Source organism: Scyliorhinus torazame, chromosome X (genome assembly GCF_047496885.1).
Source record: "Scyliorhinus torazame isolate Kashiwa2021f chromosome X, sScyTor2.1, whole genome shotgun sequence".
NCBI classification, from domain to species: domain Eukaryota; kingdom Metazoa; phylum Chordata; class Chondrichthyes; order Carcharhiniformes; family Scyliorhinidae; genus Scyliorhinus; species Scyliorhinus torazame.
Genome location: NC_092738.1, coordinates 11,282,069 through 11,300,562, shown reverse-complemented (window position 1 = coordinate 11,300,562; position 18,494 = coordinate 11,282,069). Strand labels below are relative to the sequence as shown.

The 18,494-nt window shown below is 52.0% G+C and overlaps 1 protein-coding gene across 1 annotated transcript in view; it reads left to right on the top strand.

The window, feature by feature from the left end:
• LOC140405389 (activin receptor type-1-like) overlaps window positions 1-18,494 on the top strand; it is a 490,146-nt gene that overhangs the window by 161,372 nt on the left and 310,280 nt on the right. Inside the window, exon 2 of the mRNA XM_072493730.1 lies at window positions 7,136-7,300. Within this exon, the coding sequence (XP_072349831.1) occupies window positions 7,290-7,300 (11 nt within the window). The 5' untranslated portion in view covers window positions 7,136-7,289. The remainder of the gene's footprint in view (window positions 1-7,135; window positions 7,301-18,494) is intronic.

The following is an 18,494-nucleotide window of genomic DNA, read 5'->3' as shown; positions in this document are numbered from 1 at the left end:
GGATATGGTTCCAACCAACCAGCTCCCATGGCATACGTGATTAGAGGCCTCTCGGAGAATTTGATGCGGGCAGTGGGTGCACAGGTTGGAAAAGTGTACACATGCATCAGAGGTATCAACCCTGACTCAGTAAGGGCAGCACGGTGGCACAGTGGGTTAGCATTGCTGCCACACAGCGCCGAGGTCCCAGGTTCGATCCCGGCTCTGGGTCACTGTCCGTGTGGAGTTTTCACATTCTCCCCGTGTCTGCGTGGGTTTTGCCCCCACAACCCAAAGATGTGCAGGCTAGGTGGATTGGCCACGCTAAATTGCCCTTAATTGGGAAAAAAAAGAATTGGGTATTCTAAATTTTTTTTTTTTTAAACCTAGGTTCAGTGGGGTGCACTCTGAATCAAAAGGTTGTGGGTTCAACTCCTACCTCCAGAGACTTGAGCACAGGATCCTGGCCAACACTTCAACAAGATATCATTGGCTGAAAGACAATCTGCGGGATCCTCCGCTTTGCCGGCAGTGCACTCGCGCCACGTTTCCCGACGGCGTGGGGCTGCCCAAAATGGAAAACCCCATTGGCCGTCTGCAGGAAAGGAGATTCCCACTGCCGGTGGGGGCGCGCCGCGCCGGAAAACAGGTCTGGCGGGACGGAGAATCCCCCCCAATAGAGGAGGGAAGTCCTTTCTTTCATTGTGTGTGAAATTCCTCTCCATTATCCCAGCGGAAATGAGAACTCATTTAAAATGACCAGCTTATTCCAGCAGAGACAGGAATTTCCGATAAATGTCATTTCAGGTGCAATTGAGGACCTGATAGAGGGCTGGAAGCAGGTTGATACTTGAAAGGACATGAAATACTCACTAATAAAGCCTTTTGTACAACTTGGTTTCATTTACCAAAATACTTCAGGTCGTTAATGCTTTGTCAATTACATTTCTGTGGTTTGTTAATGTCAATTACATTGTTAACGTGAAGAGAAACAGGTGATGGGTATTAATTGTCTTTGAGCCCGTATAAATAGGGGACACCAACACACTTCAGGCCTTCTGTGACCGTAAGCTCCGTTGGGGCTGGCATGCATCATCAACCCCGGGAATGATATTTTGGGTCAGTTAATTAAGCTTCATTTGACATTTTGTTTTAGTTACAGTGCTCCACAAGGGGCGGTCACCCCTCTCATTTTTGTTAATTTTACTGATTTTTCATTTTATTCAAAAGAGTAGAAATAGGGAACAACATTTTAATTGAATTTGCTAAGTTTTCTTTGCAAGTTTTGCCTTTCTGTTACAATGCCCTTTCGAGGCAATTTCAACTTGTTCATTAGTTTATTTGTTTGATTGTTTTATAAAAAGCCTATAAATAGGGGACACTGGCACAGTTCAGGCCTTCCATGGCCCGTGGTTGCTACAAGGGCTGGGGTACATCATCTTAGTCAAATTACCTTTTGTTGTGTTTGGTCCTTTGTACCTTACGAAGGAATCCACCAAACACTTTGACTTGTCCAAACTAGAATCTTTTATTGAGTTTTGTGTGGTAAGATAGCAATCTGATACAGAGCATGTTATCATGGAGTCTGCTAACTACTCCTCTGGAACTTGCACCCAGCACTGACCATTCACATGTATGCCTTATTGCCCTCTCAATCTTCTTCTGAAGATGGCCGGATGTGCCTCCCCTTATATTGGAGTCACGGGTCACATGACCTTTGTCCAGAGACCACATGGTGTCAGTACCGCCACCTGCTGGTTGGAGGTCAAACACCATCCAATTTAGGTGGATTGGCCATGATAAATGAGATAGCACCACATCTTTGAGATTTTATTTTAGTTCCAGTGCTCAACGAGGGGCTGTCACCTGTGCCCTGCTCCCCCCTGTTATTTTAGTTTAATTTATTGATATTTGTGTTCTATTTTAGAAGAGTATAAATAGGGGACGGCTAGGACACTGCGTGAGACTGAACAAGACAATAAACTCGCTCGAGTACAAAAGCTCTGCCTCTTCTGGTCGAATGAGCTTCAATTCGGTTCCATCCCAGACCAACGTTATGTCCAGTACTACATTTGAACTTGGCTGTGACCTCTCCCACGATTGACTGCTTTGCTGACATTTATTGTCTTAGTTTACGCTTGAGCTCGATAGCAGAAGGTGGTTGGGAACCCAACATATGAGAGAGAGGAGGGAACGAGACAGTTCAGCTTTGGCTGATAATTGTCAGTGCTTGGAATGATCAACAGAAAATAGTCAAATAGGGTTGAAAATACAGGTGACGGCACAGGAAGGCACTATGGGTGACTCTTTGGTCACTGGGTGAAATTTTTAAGAACGTCCCTTCAAACAAGTTGGATAGAAGCCACAATAGGAAACAATTAACAATCAACAATTTTTATTATTGTCACAACATGCAACGAAGTTACTGTGAAAAGCCCCTAGTCGCCACATTCCGGCGCCTGTTCAGGTCACAGAGGGAGAATTCAGAATGTCCAATTCACGTCTTTCGGGACTTGTGGGAGGAAACCGGAGCACCCGGAGGAAACCCACGCGGACACGGGGAGAACGTGCAGACTCCGCACAGTCACCCAAGCCGGAATCGAACCTGCGATCCTGGCGCTGTGAAGCACAGTGCTAACCACTGTGCTACAGTGCCACACAAATATGGAATGCTTCACCAATTTGCGTGTCATGACTTAGGATAGAATCACTACAGCGGTGATCATTCATCCCCTCTTGTCTGTGCCAGCTGTCTGCAAGAGCCCACTCCGCCCTCACCCTCCCCTCACCCTGCAAATCCTTTTTCCTCAGGCAATGATGCAGTTATCTTTTGAAAGCTGCTGAGCCAGAACAATCAGGGAAGATTCCGATCTGGAGGAAAGGGTGTGAATGGTCCGGGGTGAATATTTGCTGATAGAATACTGCAGTGGTGCTATGTATACTGTCGAGAATCAGAGTTAAACAACTGCAAATGTAGATAAGGGAAGGTCTCTGATTTGTGCTGCCTGAGTTGATGATCCACTACGGTTGAGCACAGCATTTCTGGGGGACATTTATCCCGGGTTCGTTCTCTTCATCACAGTCCAATGACTATTCGAAAATGCGCGCATAAGTATGTAAGGCAAGGGCTGAATGAGGCTGAGATGTGATTTATCCCACTCCCCTGGTTGAATTGCCTGCCGTCACTCGCTATCTACATGAAGAGATATAGTGGAGCGGCCTGGGAAATAGGAGTCTGTTTCGTCGGTAGGAAGACACATGGTGGAGAGGTCCTTACCTTCCTGACTTCCCCCCGATTAAGTCAGGTGCAGGGAAGTTCAAGTGAGGCCTTCCTGCTCCTAGACCCTGAGGTGGTCAAATATGCCACTTTAAGGCCTCATCCCACTGCCACTGTTGAGTACAAACAGCGGGGGAGGGGTCGCAGGCAAGTGGGCCTGCCAGGGGGCTCAAGGGAGCCCTCCTGTTTGGGCACCCTGTGCCTCATGGAATTTCCTCCTCCCCCCCCCATTTATGAGTGGCCATATGAGCAAGTTAGTGGAATGTGATTGGTGCTTGCCCAGCAAGCGTCATTCCCTTCTGAAATGTGGGGGTGGGGAGAACATTGGAGAAAATGATCTTTCAAAAGAAAGGTTAAGACTAGAACATCAGCTGTCGTGAGTTGAGATGAAACAATAGATTAATGATATCTTGAGAGCTGGGAGCTTAATCGAGGGCCAGTGTAGACTCGTTGGGCCGAATGGCCTCCTTCTACACTGTAAATTCTATGTTATGCTTGGACCTGGAAGAAAGCACAGCACTATCAGCAATACTAACCAATTGCAACAAATTTGATGCTTGGATCAGGGTTGTGCTACAACTAACAGAAGGCTACGTACTTAATATATTCTAGACAGAATGTGAACCTACATCCAGATCGCGCCTTTCACAGCCTCAGGAGGTTTTGTGACTCATGAGTGACTATCAAAGTGTCGCCACTGCTGCCCTGAAGGGAAACGCAGCAGGAAATTTGCGCGCACTAAGCTCCCACTAACTGACATAAGTTAAATCCGTTTTTGGTGATGTTGGCCGAGTGTTGGCCAAGACACCGCGAGATTCCCTCCTTCAAGAAAGTGCCCTGCAATTAGGTGCACCCTTAAATATAGGATCTGTTACATTGTCGCTACTAGTGATGTGCACTGATTGGGTACCATTAAGCAATCTTGCTAAGTTACAAAGAAATCTTTCTTAATAGTACTGAAACAGGAACATGGGGGCGGCACGGTGGTTAGCACTGCTGCCTCACAGCGCCAGGGACACGGGTTCAGTTCCGGCCCTCGGTGATTGTCTGTGTAGAGTTTGCACGTTCTCCCCGTGTCTGCGTGGGTTTCCTCCGGGTGCTCCGGTTTCCTCCCACAGTCCAAAGATGTGCAGGTTAGGTGGACTGGCCATGATAAATTGCCTCTTAGCGTCCAAAGATTATGTGGGGTTACGTGGATAGGGTGGGGGATTGGGCTTAGGTGGGGTGGTCTTTCGAAGGGTCGATGCAGACTCAATGGGCCGAATGGCCTCCTTCTGCACTGTAGGGATTCTATGACAGGCCCGGCCCACAAAGTACCAATCGTACTGTGGGCCCCTGAAAACCTTGCTCGAGAAATCAACCTTCAGGTCTTGTCATGTGAATGGTGAGGAACTAGTCCTAGGTATCAGCACCGGTCTTCAATCAGAGACCCCTGTTGCACAACACAATCCAACAGGTCTACAGTGAACATAAGAAACAGGAGCATGGGTAGGCCATTCGGCCCCTCGAGCCTGCTTCACCATTCAACGCGACCATGGCTGATGTTCTGCCTCAAGCACATTTTCCCGCCTGTTCCCCGTATCCCTTGCTTCCCTTAGAGACCAAAAATCTGTCGCTTCAGTCGTGAAGCTACCCAGATTCACAAAGTGAAAATTCTACCAGGACTGGACAGGGTCGATACAGGAAGGATGTTCCTGATGTTGGGGGGAGCCCAGAACCAGGGGTCACAGTCTGAGGATACGGGACAAACCATTTAGGACTGAGGTGAGGAGAAGGTTCCTTCACGCAGAGAGTGGTGAGCCTGTGGAATTCACTACCACAGAAAACAGTTGAGGCCAAAACATTGTGGCCGGAATTCTCTGACCGTTGGGATTCTGTGTTCCCGCTGGCAGTGCACCTCCACTCGTGGGTTTCCTGGCAGCGTGAGGTGGCTTCAATAGGAAATCCCATTGACAAGGAGCAGGAATAGAGATTCCCACCGCCAGCGATCGGTGCGTCTCCGAGAAACACGCGGCTAGGGGAACAGAGAATCCAGGAGTTAGATATAGCTCTTGGGGCTAAAGGGATCAAAGGAAAAGCGGGAACAGGTTGCTCAAGTTGGATGATCAGCCATGATCATAATAAATGGGGGACGAGGGCTGAATGGCCGCCTGGTTCTCCTATTTTCTGTTTCTATTTCTCGTCATCTCAATGCCAAGTGATTGGACCTTTATTCTGAAATTATGACCCTTATCTTCAGGCTCCCTATCCAGGGGAAACAGCCTCTCAGCATCTACTATGTCTAAGATTTTATACGTTCCAGTGAGACGAGCACTCCTTGACAAATCGAAGTAGGTAAACACCTTGTTGGTTCTCCGATCTCGCCTCTAATTGTTGATCCCGCCGGGAAGATAATTCGTTCAGCGGCCAGACGATTACAGCATCAGGGTTAACTGCGATGCCCTCTGTGACCAAACAGCCCACACACCCTTGAAGTTAGGCCACTTGGGCAAGCTATCTATTGGGTGGCGGTGCTCCCGGAACTGGAGCCTTTGCACCTTCAGGAGCGGATGGGAAAGGGGGCGAAAATGAAACTCAAATCTGCAAGTATCAGTGCCACCCTGGCAAAGCAGTCAACCAATTATTTAGCCAAATTGTTAACAGTGATGGGTTTTCAGCTTCTATCGATTTTCCAAAGTATAAATCCAACCTCCTGTGATCTGATTTCAGATTATCAGAAAGGTTAAATGCATTAGGATCCAGCCTTTTGTCTGCGGTTTCTAAATTCCTTTCGAAAGTTCTCTGGGTCAGTTCCTTTCTTCACAGAAGGAGGATGTGGATTGCTGTGGGGTGGTGGGGGCAGGGAGGCAGAGGAAAGGGTGGAGGGAGAGGATGCAGAGCGATTCCAATCGAGCGTTAGTCAGACAAAGGCAGGTTTCACTTCAGGCTGAATCATGCCCGGGGCTTTCTTTATGTCTCCATTAACATCTTGTTTTCAATGAATTTCTTCTTGGCCTGATCTCTCCCCTCTCCCACTCGTGAAGGTGCCAACTCTCACTGGGGTGAGGTTTAATCGTGCCCTCATTCCTATCCTCATGGATAACGATCAGGAAGCCCTGAATCAATGTTTCCCCTCCCTGGCTCGAGGGCTGAAGGGAATTGTTAGGGCCTCCCACGGTTTGCCAGTTGAGGCCTGCTGATTCATATAAAGCCTCCTGATGCCTTCTTGTGTTGTGATGCCATCTCAGCTCCTCACTGGGTAAACGTGCTGAGCCATCGAATATCCCGTCTTGTGGGCCTTGCCTTAGCTTATGAACCACTTCAACTGCAGATTCACACACCACAAAATCCTACCACTATACACCCAGAAAGACGCCAGGCAATCTACCACAAGGGCCAGTTGGTGTTCAATGGAGGCGCCAGGGATCCAGCCTCTTTTTTGAGAAGGCCTGCCAAACAAAGTGCCAATCAGGCACTTCACTGGGCAACGGTGGGTGCTGCTCAGGACACTGGAGAGCGGAGGTTCCTGCCAATCAGAGGCCAACAGCTCTTTGCTGCTCAGCAGTGCCACTGAGGAGGCAGTGGCTGCTGCCGGTACTACGCCTACCCAAGGCTGAGGATCTCTGATGGGCCCAGGACCCGGGTGACTGATGGGAGAGTGGGCGCAGAGTGCAGGGGGGAGGGAGGTACGGTCGGTAGCACAGGCAGGAGAGTGCCCTCAGCAGACGCTCTCCCTGTTCTTGGTCTCTCCATCAGGCATTGAGTGTCTTTGAACGAGGGAATAAGTTAAAAAAATGAATACTGCACTTTGGATTATATTTTGAATCTTACAGTATTTCTTTGTTTTTCTCTTGCCGCACCCCACCCCTCATCCCACACTTCCCCACCAACACCAACAAGGTTGTTGCACTGAAGAGGGAGCAGTTTAAGAGGAATGTAGCCCTTTGGAAACTGGAACTGTGGACAGCACCATTCCCGCCACGGGACAACCAACCGGAACACTCTGGCAGTAGGGAGCAGCTGAGACCTGCCAAAGTCTCCAACACGATTCACCATGGCAACCAGGCAAGTGAAACCTGCACAGTCTCAACTCCTCACCGTGCTGTTGATGAGACGATGATTGTAGGCTCGTTGTCGATGGGCCGAGTGGCCTTTCTCAGAGATGAGAAAGCTGAGAAGCAATTTGATCGAGCTGTTCAAAATCGTGAGGGGTCTGGACAGAATCGACAGGGAGAAACTGTGTTCTCATTGGAGGAAGGATTGAGAATCACAGAACACTAATTTGAGGAATTGGCAGAAGAAGCAATGGAGACATGAGGGAAACCCTCTTCACGTAGGGAGTGGTTAGGATCTGGGATGCACTGTCTGTGAGTGTGGTGGAGGCAGGTTCACACAGCGAGTGGTTAGGATCTGGAATGTACTGTCTGAGAGTGTGGTGGAGGCAGGTTCACACAGCGAGTGGTTACGGTCTGGGATGCACTGTCTGAGAGTGTGGTGGAGACAGGGTCACACAGCGAGTGGTTAGGATCTGGAATGTTCTGTCTGGGAGTGTGGTGGAGGCAGGTTCACACAGCGAGTGGTTAGGATCTGGAATGTACTGTCTGAGAGTGTGGTGGAGGCAGGTTCACACAGCGAGTGGTTACGGTCTGGGATGCACTGTCTGAGAGTGTGGTGGAGACAGGGTCACACAGCGAGTGGTTAGGATCTGGAATGTTCTGTCTGGGAGTGTGGTGGAGGCAGGTTCACACAGCGAGTGGTTAGGATCTGGAATGTACTGTCTGAGAGTGCGGTGGAGGCAGGTTCACACAGCGAGTAGTTAGGATCTGGGATGCACTGTCTGGGTGTGTGGTGGAGACAGGTTCACACAGTGAGTGGTTAGGATCTGGAATGTTCTGTCTGAGAGTGTGGTGGAGGCAGGGTCACACAGCGAGTGGTTAGGATCTGGGATGCACTGTCTGGGAGTGTGGTGGAGGCAGGTTCACACAGCGAGTGGTTAGGATCTGGAATGTACTGTCTGAGAGTGTGGTGGAGGCAGGTTCACACAGCGAGTGGTTAGGATCTGGGATGCACTGTCTGTGAGTGTGGTGGAGGCAGGTTCACACAGCGAGTGGTTAGGATCTGGGGTGCACTGTCTGAGAGTGTGGTGGAGGCAGATTCACACAGCGAGTGGTTAGGATCTGGGATGCACTGTCTGTGAGTGTGGTGGAGGCAGGTTCACACAGCGAGTGGTTAGGATCTGGAATGTACTGTCTGAGAGTGTGGTGGAGGCAGGTACACACAGCGAGTGGTTAGGATCTGGAATGTACTGTCTGTGAGTGTGGTGGAGGCAGGTTCACACAGCGAGTGGTTAGGATCTGGAATGTACTGTCTGTGAGTGTGGTGGTGGCAGGTTCACACAGCGAGTGGTTAGGATCTGGAATGTACTGTCTGAGAGTGTGGTGGTGGCAGGTTCACACAGCGAGTGGTTAGGATCTGGAATGTACTGTCTGAGAGTGTGGTGGTGGCAGGTTCACACAGCGAGTGGTTAGGATCTGGGATGCACTGTCTGAGAGTGTGGTGGAGGCAGGTTCACACAGCGAGTGGTTAGGATCTGGGATGCACTGTCTGAGAGTGTGGTGGTGGCAGGTTCACACAGCGAGTGGTTAGGATCTGGGATGCACTGTCTGTGAGTGTGGTGGAGGCAGGTTCACACAGCGAGTGGTTAGGATCTGGAATGCACTGTCTGTGAGTGCGGTGGAGGCAGGTTCACACAGCGGGTGGTTAGGATCTGGGATGCACTGTCTGTGAGTGCGGTGGAGGCAGGTTCACACAGCGAGTGGTTAGGATCTGGAATGCACTGTCTGTGAGTGCGGTGGAGGCAGGTTTACACAGCGAGTGGTTAGGATCTGGGATGCACTGTCTGTGAGTGTGGTGAAGGCAGATTCACACAGTGTGTGGTTAGGATCTGGAATGTACTGTCTGAGAGTGTGGTGGAGGCAGATCACACAGCGAGTGGTTAGGATCTGGAATGTACTGTCTGAGAGTGTGGTGGAGGCAGGTTCACACAGCGAGTGGTTAGGATCTGGGATGCACTGTCTGTGAGTGTGGTGGAGGCAGGTTCACACAGCGAGTGGTTACGATCTGGAATGCACTGTCTGTGAGTGCGGTGGAGGCAGGTTAACACAGCGAGTGGTTAGGATCTGGGATGCACTGTCTGTGAGTGTGGTGGAGGCAGATTCACACAGCGGGTGGTTAGGATCTGGGACGCAGTGTCTGCGAGTGTGGTGGAGGCAGAGTCACACAGCGAGTGGTTAGGATCTGGAATGTACTGTCTGTGAGTGTGGTGGAGGCAGGTTCACACAGCGAGTGGTTAGGATCTGGGATGCACTGTCTGTGAGTGTGGTGGAGGCAGATTCACACAGCGAGTGATTAGGATCTGGAATGTACTGTCTGAGAGTGCGGTGGAGACAGATTCACACAGCGAGTGATTAGGATCTGGAATGTACTGTCTGAGAGTATGGTGGAGGCAGGTTCACACAGCGAGAGGTTAGGATCTGGGATGCACTGTCTGTGAGTGTGGTGGAGGCAGATTCACACAGCGAGTGATTAGGATCTGTGATGTACTGTCTGTGAGTGTGGTGGAGGCAGGTTCACACAGCGAGTGGTTAGGATCTGGGATGCACTGTCTGTGAGTGTGGTGGAGGCAGGGTCACACAGTGAGTGGGTAGCATCTGGGATGCACTGTCTCTGAGTGTGGTGGAGGCAGGGTCACACAGTGAGTGGGTAGGATCTGGGATGCACTGTCTGTGAGTGTGGTGGAAGCAGGTTCACACAGCGAGTGGTTAGGATCTGGAATGTACTGTCTGAGAGTGTGGTGGAGGCAGATTCACACAGCGAGTGGTTAGGATCTGGGATGCACTGCATGTGAGTGTGGTGGAGGCAGGTTCACACAGCAAGTGGTTCGGATCTGTAATGCACTGTCTGAGAGTGTGGTGGAGGCAGAATCACACAGCAAGTGGTTTGGGGTCTGGAATGCACGATCTGTGAGTGGTGGAGGCAGATTCACACAGCGAGTGGGTAGGATCTGAGACGCACTGTCTGTGAGTGTGGTGGAGGCAGGTTCACACAGCGAGTGGTTAGGATCTGGGATGCACTGTCTGAGAGTGTGGTGGAGGCAGATTCACACAGTGAGTGGTTAGGATCTGGGGCGCACTGTCTGTGAGTGTGGTGGAGGCAGATTCACACAGCGAGTGGTTAGGATCTGGGGCGCACTGTCTGTGAGTGTGGTGGAGGCAGGTTCACACAGCAAGTGGTTTGGGGTCTGGAATGCACTGTCTGTGAGTGTGGTGGAGGCAGGTTCACACAGCGAATGGTTTGGATCTGGAAAGCACTGCTGGAGAATGTGGTGGAGGCAGGTTCAAACAGCAAGTGTTTAGGATCAGGGACGCACTGTCTGAGAGTGTGGTGGGGGCAGATTCACACAGCGAGTGGTTAGGATCCGGGATGCACTGTCTGTGAGTGTGCTGGAGGCAGGTTCACACAGCAAGTGGTTCGGATCTGGAATGCACTGCTGGAGAATGTGGTGGAGGCAGGTTCAAACAGCAAGTGTTTAGGATCAGGGACGCACTGTCTGAGAGTGTGGTGGAGGCAGATTCACACAGCGAGTGGTTAGGATCTGGGAAGCACTGTCTGGGAGTGTGGTGGAGGCAGATTCACACAGCGAGTGGTTAGGATCTGGAATCATCTGTCTGTGAGTGTGGTGGAGGCAGGTTCACACAGCGAGTGGTTAGGATCTGGGATGCACTGTCTGAGAGTGTGGTGGAGGCAGGTTCACACAGCGAGTGGTTTGGATCTGGAATCTTCTGTCTGTGAGTGTGGTGGAGGCAGGTTCACACAGCGAGTGGTTAGGATCTGGGATGCACTGTCTGAGAGTGTGGTGGAGGCAGGTTCACACAGCGAGTGGTTAGGATCTGGGATGCACTGTCTGAGAGTGTGGTGGAGGCAGATTCACACAGCGAGTGGTTAGGATCTGGAATGTTCTGTCTGTGAGTGTGGTGGAGACAGATTCACACAGCGAGTGATTAGGATCTGGAATGCACTGTCTGAGAGTGTGGTGGAGGCAGGTTCACACAGCGAGTGGTTAGGATCTGGAATGTACTGTCTGAGAGTGTGGTGGAGGCAGATTCACACAGCGAGTGGTTAGGATCTGGAATCTTCTGTCTGTGAGTGTGGTGGAGGCAGGTTCACACAGCGAGTGATTAGGATCTGGGATGCACTGTCTGAGAGTGTGGTGGAGGCAGGTTCACAGAGCGAGTGGTTTGGATCTGGAATCTTCTGTCTGTGAGTGTGGTGGAGGTAGGTTCACACAGCGACTTGTTAGGGTCTGGGATTCACTGTCTGAGAGTGGGGTGGATTCAGGTTCACACAGTGAGTGGTTAGGATCTGGGATGCACTGTCTGTGAGTGTGGTGGAGGCAGATTCACACAGCAAGTGGTTAGGATCTGGGATGCACTGTCTGAGAGTGTGGTGGAGGCAGGTTCACACAGCAAGTGGTTAGGATCTGGGATGCACTGTCTGTGAGTGTGGTGGAGGCAGATTGACACAGCGAGTGGGTAGGATCTGGGACGCACTGTCTGAGAGTGTGGTGGAGGCAGGGTCACACAGCGAGTGGTTAGGGTCTGGAATACACTGTCTGAGCGTGTGGTGGACGCAGTTTCACACAGAAAGTGGTTAGGATCTGGGATGCACTGTCTGAGAGTGTGGTGGAGGCAGATTCACACAGCAAGTGGTTAGGATCTGGGATGCACTGTTTGAGAGTGTGGTGGAAACAGATTAACACAGCCAGTGGTTAGGGTCTGGAATGTACTGTGAGAGTGTGGTGGAGGCAGGTTCACACAGCGAGTGTTTAGGATCTGGATGTACTGTCTGTGAGTGTCGTGGAGGCAGGTTCACACAGCGAGTGGCTAGAATCTGGGATGCACTGTCTGAGCGTGTGGTGGAGGCAGATTGACACAGCGAGTGGGTAGGATCTGGGACGCACTGTCTGAGAGTGTGGTGGAGGCAGGTTCACACAGCGAGTGGTTAGGATTTGGGATGCACTGTCTGTGTGTGTGGTGGAGGCAGCTTCACACAGCGAGTGGGTAGGGTCTGGGATGCACTGTCTGAGAGTGTGGTGGAGGCAGGTTCACACAGCGAGTGGTTAGAATCTGGGTTGCACTGTCTGAGAGTGTGGTGGAGACAGGTTCACACAGCGAGTGGGTAGGGTCTGGGATGCACTTCTGAGAGTGTGGTGGAGGCAGGTTCACACAGCGAGTGGTTAGAATCTGGGACGCTCTGTCTGTGAGTGTGGTGGAGGCAGATTCACACAGCGAGTGGTTAGGATCTGGAATGTACTGTCTGTGAGTGTGGTGGAGGCAGGTTCACACAGCGAGTGATTAGAATCTGGGATGCACTGTCTGGGAGTGTGGTGGAGGGAGGTTCACACAGCGAGTGGTTAGGATTTGTGATGCACTGTCTGAGAGTGTGGTGGAGGCAGGTTCACTCAGCGAGTGGTTAGCATCTGGGACGCACTGTTAATGAGTGTGGTGGAGGCAGGTTCACACAGCGAGTGGTTAGGATCTGGAATGTACTGTCTGTGAGTGTGGTGGAGGCAGGTTCACACAGCGAGTGGTTAGGATCTGGAATGTACTGTCTGTGAGTGCGGTGGAGGCAGGTTCACACAGCAAGTGGTTTGGGGTCTGGAGTGCACTGTCTGTGAGTCTGGTGGAGGCAGATTCAGACAGCGAGTGGTTTGGGGTCTGGAGTGCACTGTCTGTGAGTGTGGTGGAGGCAGATTCACACAGCAAGTGGTTTGGGGTCTGGAGTGCACTGTCTGTGAGTGTGGTGGAGGCAGGTTCACACAGTGAGTGTTTATCATCTGGTACGCACTGTCTGAGAGTGTGGTGGAGGCAGGTTCACACAGCGAGTGGTTCGGGTCTGGAATGCACTGTCTGAGAGTGTGGTGGAGGCAGGTTCACACAGCGAGTAGTTAGGATTTGGGACGCACTGTCTTCGAGTGTGGTGGAGGCAGGTTCACACAGCGAGTGGTTAGGATCTGGAATGCACTGTCTGTGAGTGTGGTGGAGGCAGGTTCACACAGCGAGTGGTTTGGATCTGGAATCTTCTGTCTGTGAGTGTGGTGGAGGCAGGTTCACACAGCGAGTGGTTAGGATCTGGGATGCACTGTCTGAGAGTGTGGTGGAGGCAGGTTCACACAGCGAGTGATTAGGATCTGGAATGCACTGTCTGAGAGTGTGGTGGAGGCAGGTTCACACAGCGAGTGGTTAGGATCTGGAATGTACTGTCTGAGAGTGTGGTGGAGGCAGATTCACACAGCGAGTGGTTAGGATCTGGAATCTTCTGTCTGTGAGTGTGGTGGAGGCAGGTTCACACAGGAGTGATTAGGATCTGGGATGCACTGTCTGAGAGTGTGGTGGAGGCAGGTTCACAGAGCGAGTGGTTTGGATCTGGAATCTTCTGTCTGTGAGTGTGGTGGAGGTAGGTTCACACAGCGACTTGTTAGGGTCTGGGATTCACTGTCTGAGAGTGGGGTGGATTCAGGTTCACACAGTGAGTGGTTAGGATCTGGGATGCACTGTCTGTGAGTGTGGTGGAGGCAGATTCACACAGCAAGTGGTTAGGATCTGGGATGCACTGTCTGAGAGTGTGGTGGAGGCAGGTTCACACAGCAAGTGGTTAGGATCTGGGATGCACTGTCTGTGAGTGTGGTGGAGGCAGATTGACACAGCGAGTGGGTAGGATCTGGGACGCACTGTCTGAGAGTGTGGTGGAGGCAGGGTCACACAGCGAGTGGTTAGGGTCTGGAATACACTGTCTGAGCGTGTGGTGGACGCAGTTTCACACAGAAAGTGGTTAGGATCTGGGATGCACTGTCTGAGAGTGTGGTGGAGGCAGATTCACACAGCAAGTGGTTAGGATCTGGGATGCACTGTTTGAGAGTGTGGTGGAAACAGATTAACACAGCCAGTGGTTAGGGTCTGGAATGTACTGTGAGAGTGTGGTGGAGGCAGGTTCACACAGCGAGTGTTTAGGATCTGGATGTACTGTCTGTGAGTGTCGTGGAGGCAGGTTCACACAGCGAGTGGCTAGAATCTGGGATGCACTGTCTGAGCGTGTGGTGGAGGCAGATTGACACAGCGAGTGGGTAGGATCTGGGACGCACTGTCTGAGAGTGTGGTGGAGGCAGGTTCACACAGCGAGTGGTTAGGATTTGGGATGCACTGTCTGTGTGTGTGGTGGAGGCAGCTTCACACAGCGAGTGGGTAGGGTCTGGGATGCACTGTCTGAGAGTGTGGTGGAGGCAGGTTCACACAGCGAGTGGTTAGAATCTGGGTTGCACTGTCTGAGAGTGTGGTGGAGACAGGTTCACACAGCGAGTGGGTAGGGTCTGGGATGCACTTCTGAGAGTGTGGTGGAGGCAGGTTCACACAGCGAGTGGTTAGAATCTGGGACGCTCTGTCTGTGAGTGTGGTGGAGGCAGATTCACACAGCGAGTGGTTAGGATCTGGAATGTACTGTCTGTGAGTGTGGTGGAGGCAGGTTCACACAGCGAGTGATTAGAATCTGGGATGCACTGTCTGGGAGTGTGGTGGAGGGAGGTTCACACAGCGAGTGGTTAGGATTTGTGATGCACTGTCTGAGAGTGTGGTGGAGGCAGGTTCACTCAGCGAGTGGTTAGCATCTGGGACGCACTGTTAATGAGTGTGGTGGAGGCAGGTTCACACAGCGAGTGGTTAGGATCTGGAATGTACTGTCTGTGAGTGTGGTGGAGGCAGGTTCACACAGCGAGTGGTTAGGATCTGGAATGTACTGTCTGTGAGTGCGGTGGAGGCAGGTTCACACAGCAAGTGGTTTGGGGTCTGGAGTGCACTGTCTGTGAGTCTGGTGGAGGCAGATTCAGACAGCGAGTGGTTTGGGGTCTGGAGTGCACTGTCTGTGAGTGTGGTGGAGGCAGATTCACACAGCAAGTGGTTTGGGGTCTGGAGTGCACTGTCTGTGAGTGTGGTGGAGGCAGGTTCACACAGTGAGTGTTTATCATCTGGTACGCACTGTCTGAGAGTGTGGTGGAGGCAGGTTCACACAGCGAGTGGTTCGGGTCTGGAATGCACTGTCTGAGAGTGTGGTGGAGGCAGGTTCACACAGCGAGTAGTTAGGATTTGGGACGCACTGTCTTCGAGTGTGGTGGAGGCAGGTTCACACAGCGAGTGGTTAGGATCTGGAATGCACTGTCTGTGAGTGTGGTGGAGGTAGGTTCACAAAGCGAGTGGTTAGGATCTGGGATGCACTGCCGGAGATTGTGGTGGAGGCAGGTTCACACAGCGAGTGGTTAGGATCTGGGATGCACTGTCTGAGAGTGTGGTGGAGGCAGGTTCACACAGTGAGTGTTTAGCATCTGGGACGCACTGTCTGAGAGTGTGGTGGAGGCAGGTTCACACAGCGAGTGGTTCGGGTCTGGAATGCACTGTCTGAGAGTGTGGTGGAGGCAGGTTCACACAGCGAGTAGTTACGATTTGGGACGCACTGTCTTTGAGTGTGGTGGAGGCAGGTTCACACAGCGAGTGGTTAGGATCTGGAATGCACTGTCTGTGAGTGTGGTGGAGGCAGGTTCACACAGCGAGTGGTTAGGATTTGGGACGCACTGTCTGTGAGTGTGGTGGAGGCAGGTTCACACAGCGAGTGGTTAGGATCTGGAATGCACTGTCTTCGAGTGTGGTGGAGGCAGGTTCACACAGCGAGTGGTTAGGATCTGGGATGCACTGTCTAAGATTGTGGTGGAGGCAGGTTCAAACAGCGAGTGGTTAGGGTCTGGAATGTATTGTCTGTGAGTGTGGTGGAGGCAGGTTCACACAGCGAGTGGTTAGGATCTGGGATGCACTGTCTGGGAGCGTGGTGGAGGCAGATTCACACAGCGAGTAGTTAGGATCTGGGATGCACTGTCTGTGAGTGTGGTGGAGGCAGATTCACACAGCAAGTGGTTCGGATCTGGGATGCACTGTCTGGGAGTGTGGTGGAGGCAGGTTCACACAGCGAGTGGTTCGGATCTGGGATGCACTGTCTGGGAGTGTGGTGGAGGCAGGTTCACACAGCGAGTGGTTAGGATCTGGGATGCACTGTCTGGGAGTGTGGTGGAGGCAGGTTCACACAGCACGTGGTTAGGATCTGGGATGCACTGTCTAAGAGTGTGGTGGAGGCAGGTTCACACAGCGAGTGGTTAGGGTCTGGAATGTACTGTCTGTGAGTGCGGTGGAGGCAGGTTCACTCAGCAAGTGGTTAGGATCTGGGATGCACTGTCTGAGCGTGTGGTTGAGGTAGATTCACTCAGCGAGTGGTTAGGATCTGGGATGCACTGTCTGAGTGTGTGGTTGAGGCAGGTTCACACAGGGAGTGGCTCTGGTCTGGAATGCACTGTCTGAGAGTGTGGTGGAGGCAGATTCACACAGTGAGTGGTTAGGGTCTGTAATGTACTGTCTGAGTGTGTGGTGGATGCAGGTTCACACAGCGCGTGGTTGCATCTGGGATGCACTGTCTGAGAGTGTGGTGGAGGCAGGTTCGCACAGTGAGTGGTTAGGGTCTGGGACGCACTGTTGGAGAATGTGGTGGAGGCAGGTTCACACAGCGAGTGGTTAGGATCTGGAATGCACTGTCTGGGAGTGTGGTGGAGGCAGGTTCACACAGCGAGTGGTTAGGAACTGGGATGCACTGCCGTAGAGTGTGGTGGAGGCAGGTTCGCACAGTGAGTGGTTAGGGTCTGGGACGCACTGTTGGTAAATGTTGTGGAGGCAGGTTCACACAGCAAGTGGTTAGAATGTGGGATGCACTGTCTGAGAGTGTGGAGGAGGCAGGTTCACACAGCGAGTGGTTAGGATCTAGGATGCACTGTCTGAGAGTGTGGTGGAGACAGGTTCACAGAGCGAGTGGTTAGGATCTGGGATGCACTGTCTGAGAGTGTGGAGGAGGCAGGTTCACACAGCGAGTGGTTTGGATCTGGAATGCACTGTCTGAGAGTGTTGAGGAGGCAGGTGCACACAGCGAGTGGTTAGGATCTGGAATGCACTGTCTGAGAGTGTGGTGGAGGCAGATTCACACAGCGAGTGGTTAGGATCTGGGATGCACTGTCTGAGAGTGTGGTGGAGGCAGATTCACACAGCAAGTGGTTAGGATCTGGAATACACTGTCTGAGAGTGCGGTGGAGGCAGATTCACACAGCGAGTGGTTAGGATCTGGAATGCACTGTGTGAGTGTGGTGGAGGCAGGTTGACACAGCGAGTGGTTAGGATTTGGGATGCACTTTCTGAGAGTGTGGTGAGACAGATTCACACAGCGAGTGGTTAGGATCTGGAATGCACTGTCTGTGAGTGTGGTGGAGGCAGGTTCACACAGCGAGTGGTTAGGATCTGGAATGCACTGTCTGAGCGTGTGGTGGAGGCAGGTTCACACAGCGAGTGGTTAGAATCTGGAATGCAATGTCTGAGCGTGTGGTGGAGGCAGGTTCACACAGCGAGTGGTTAGGGACTGGAATGCATTGTCTGAGGATGTGGTGGAGACAGATTCATACAGCGAGTTGTTAGTGTCTGGGACGCACTGTCTGCGAGTGTGGTGGAGGCAGGGTCACACAGCGAGTGGTTAGGATCTGGAATGCACTGTCTAAGCGTGTGGTGGAGGCAGATTCACACAGAGCGTGGTTAGGATCTGGGATGCACTGTCTGAGCGTGTGGTGGAGGCAGGTTCACACGGAGTGGCTCTGGTTTGGAATGCACCGTCTGAGAGAGTGGTGGAGGCAGGTTCACACAGCGAGTGGTTGCATCTGGGACGCACTGTCTGAGAGTGTGGTGGAGGCAGGTTCACTCAGCGAGTGGGTAGTATCTGGGATGCACTGTCTGGGAATGTGGTGGAGGCAGGTTCACACAGCGAGTGGTTAGGATCCGGGATGTTCTGTCTATGAGTGTGTTGGAGGCAGATTCACACAGCAAGTGGTTATGATCTGGGATGCACTGTCTGAGAGTGTGGTGGAGGCAGATTTACACATTGAGTGGTTAGGATCTGGGATGCACTGTTTGAGAGTGTGGTGGAGGCAGGTTCACACAGAGCGTGGTTAAGATCTGGGATGCAGTGTCTGAGCGTGTGGTGGAGGCAGGTTCACACAGGGAGTGGCTCTGGTCTGGAATGCACCGTCTGAGAGTGTGGTGGTGGCAGGTTCACACAGCGAGTGGTTGCATCTGGG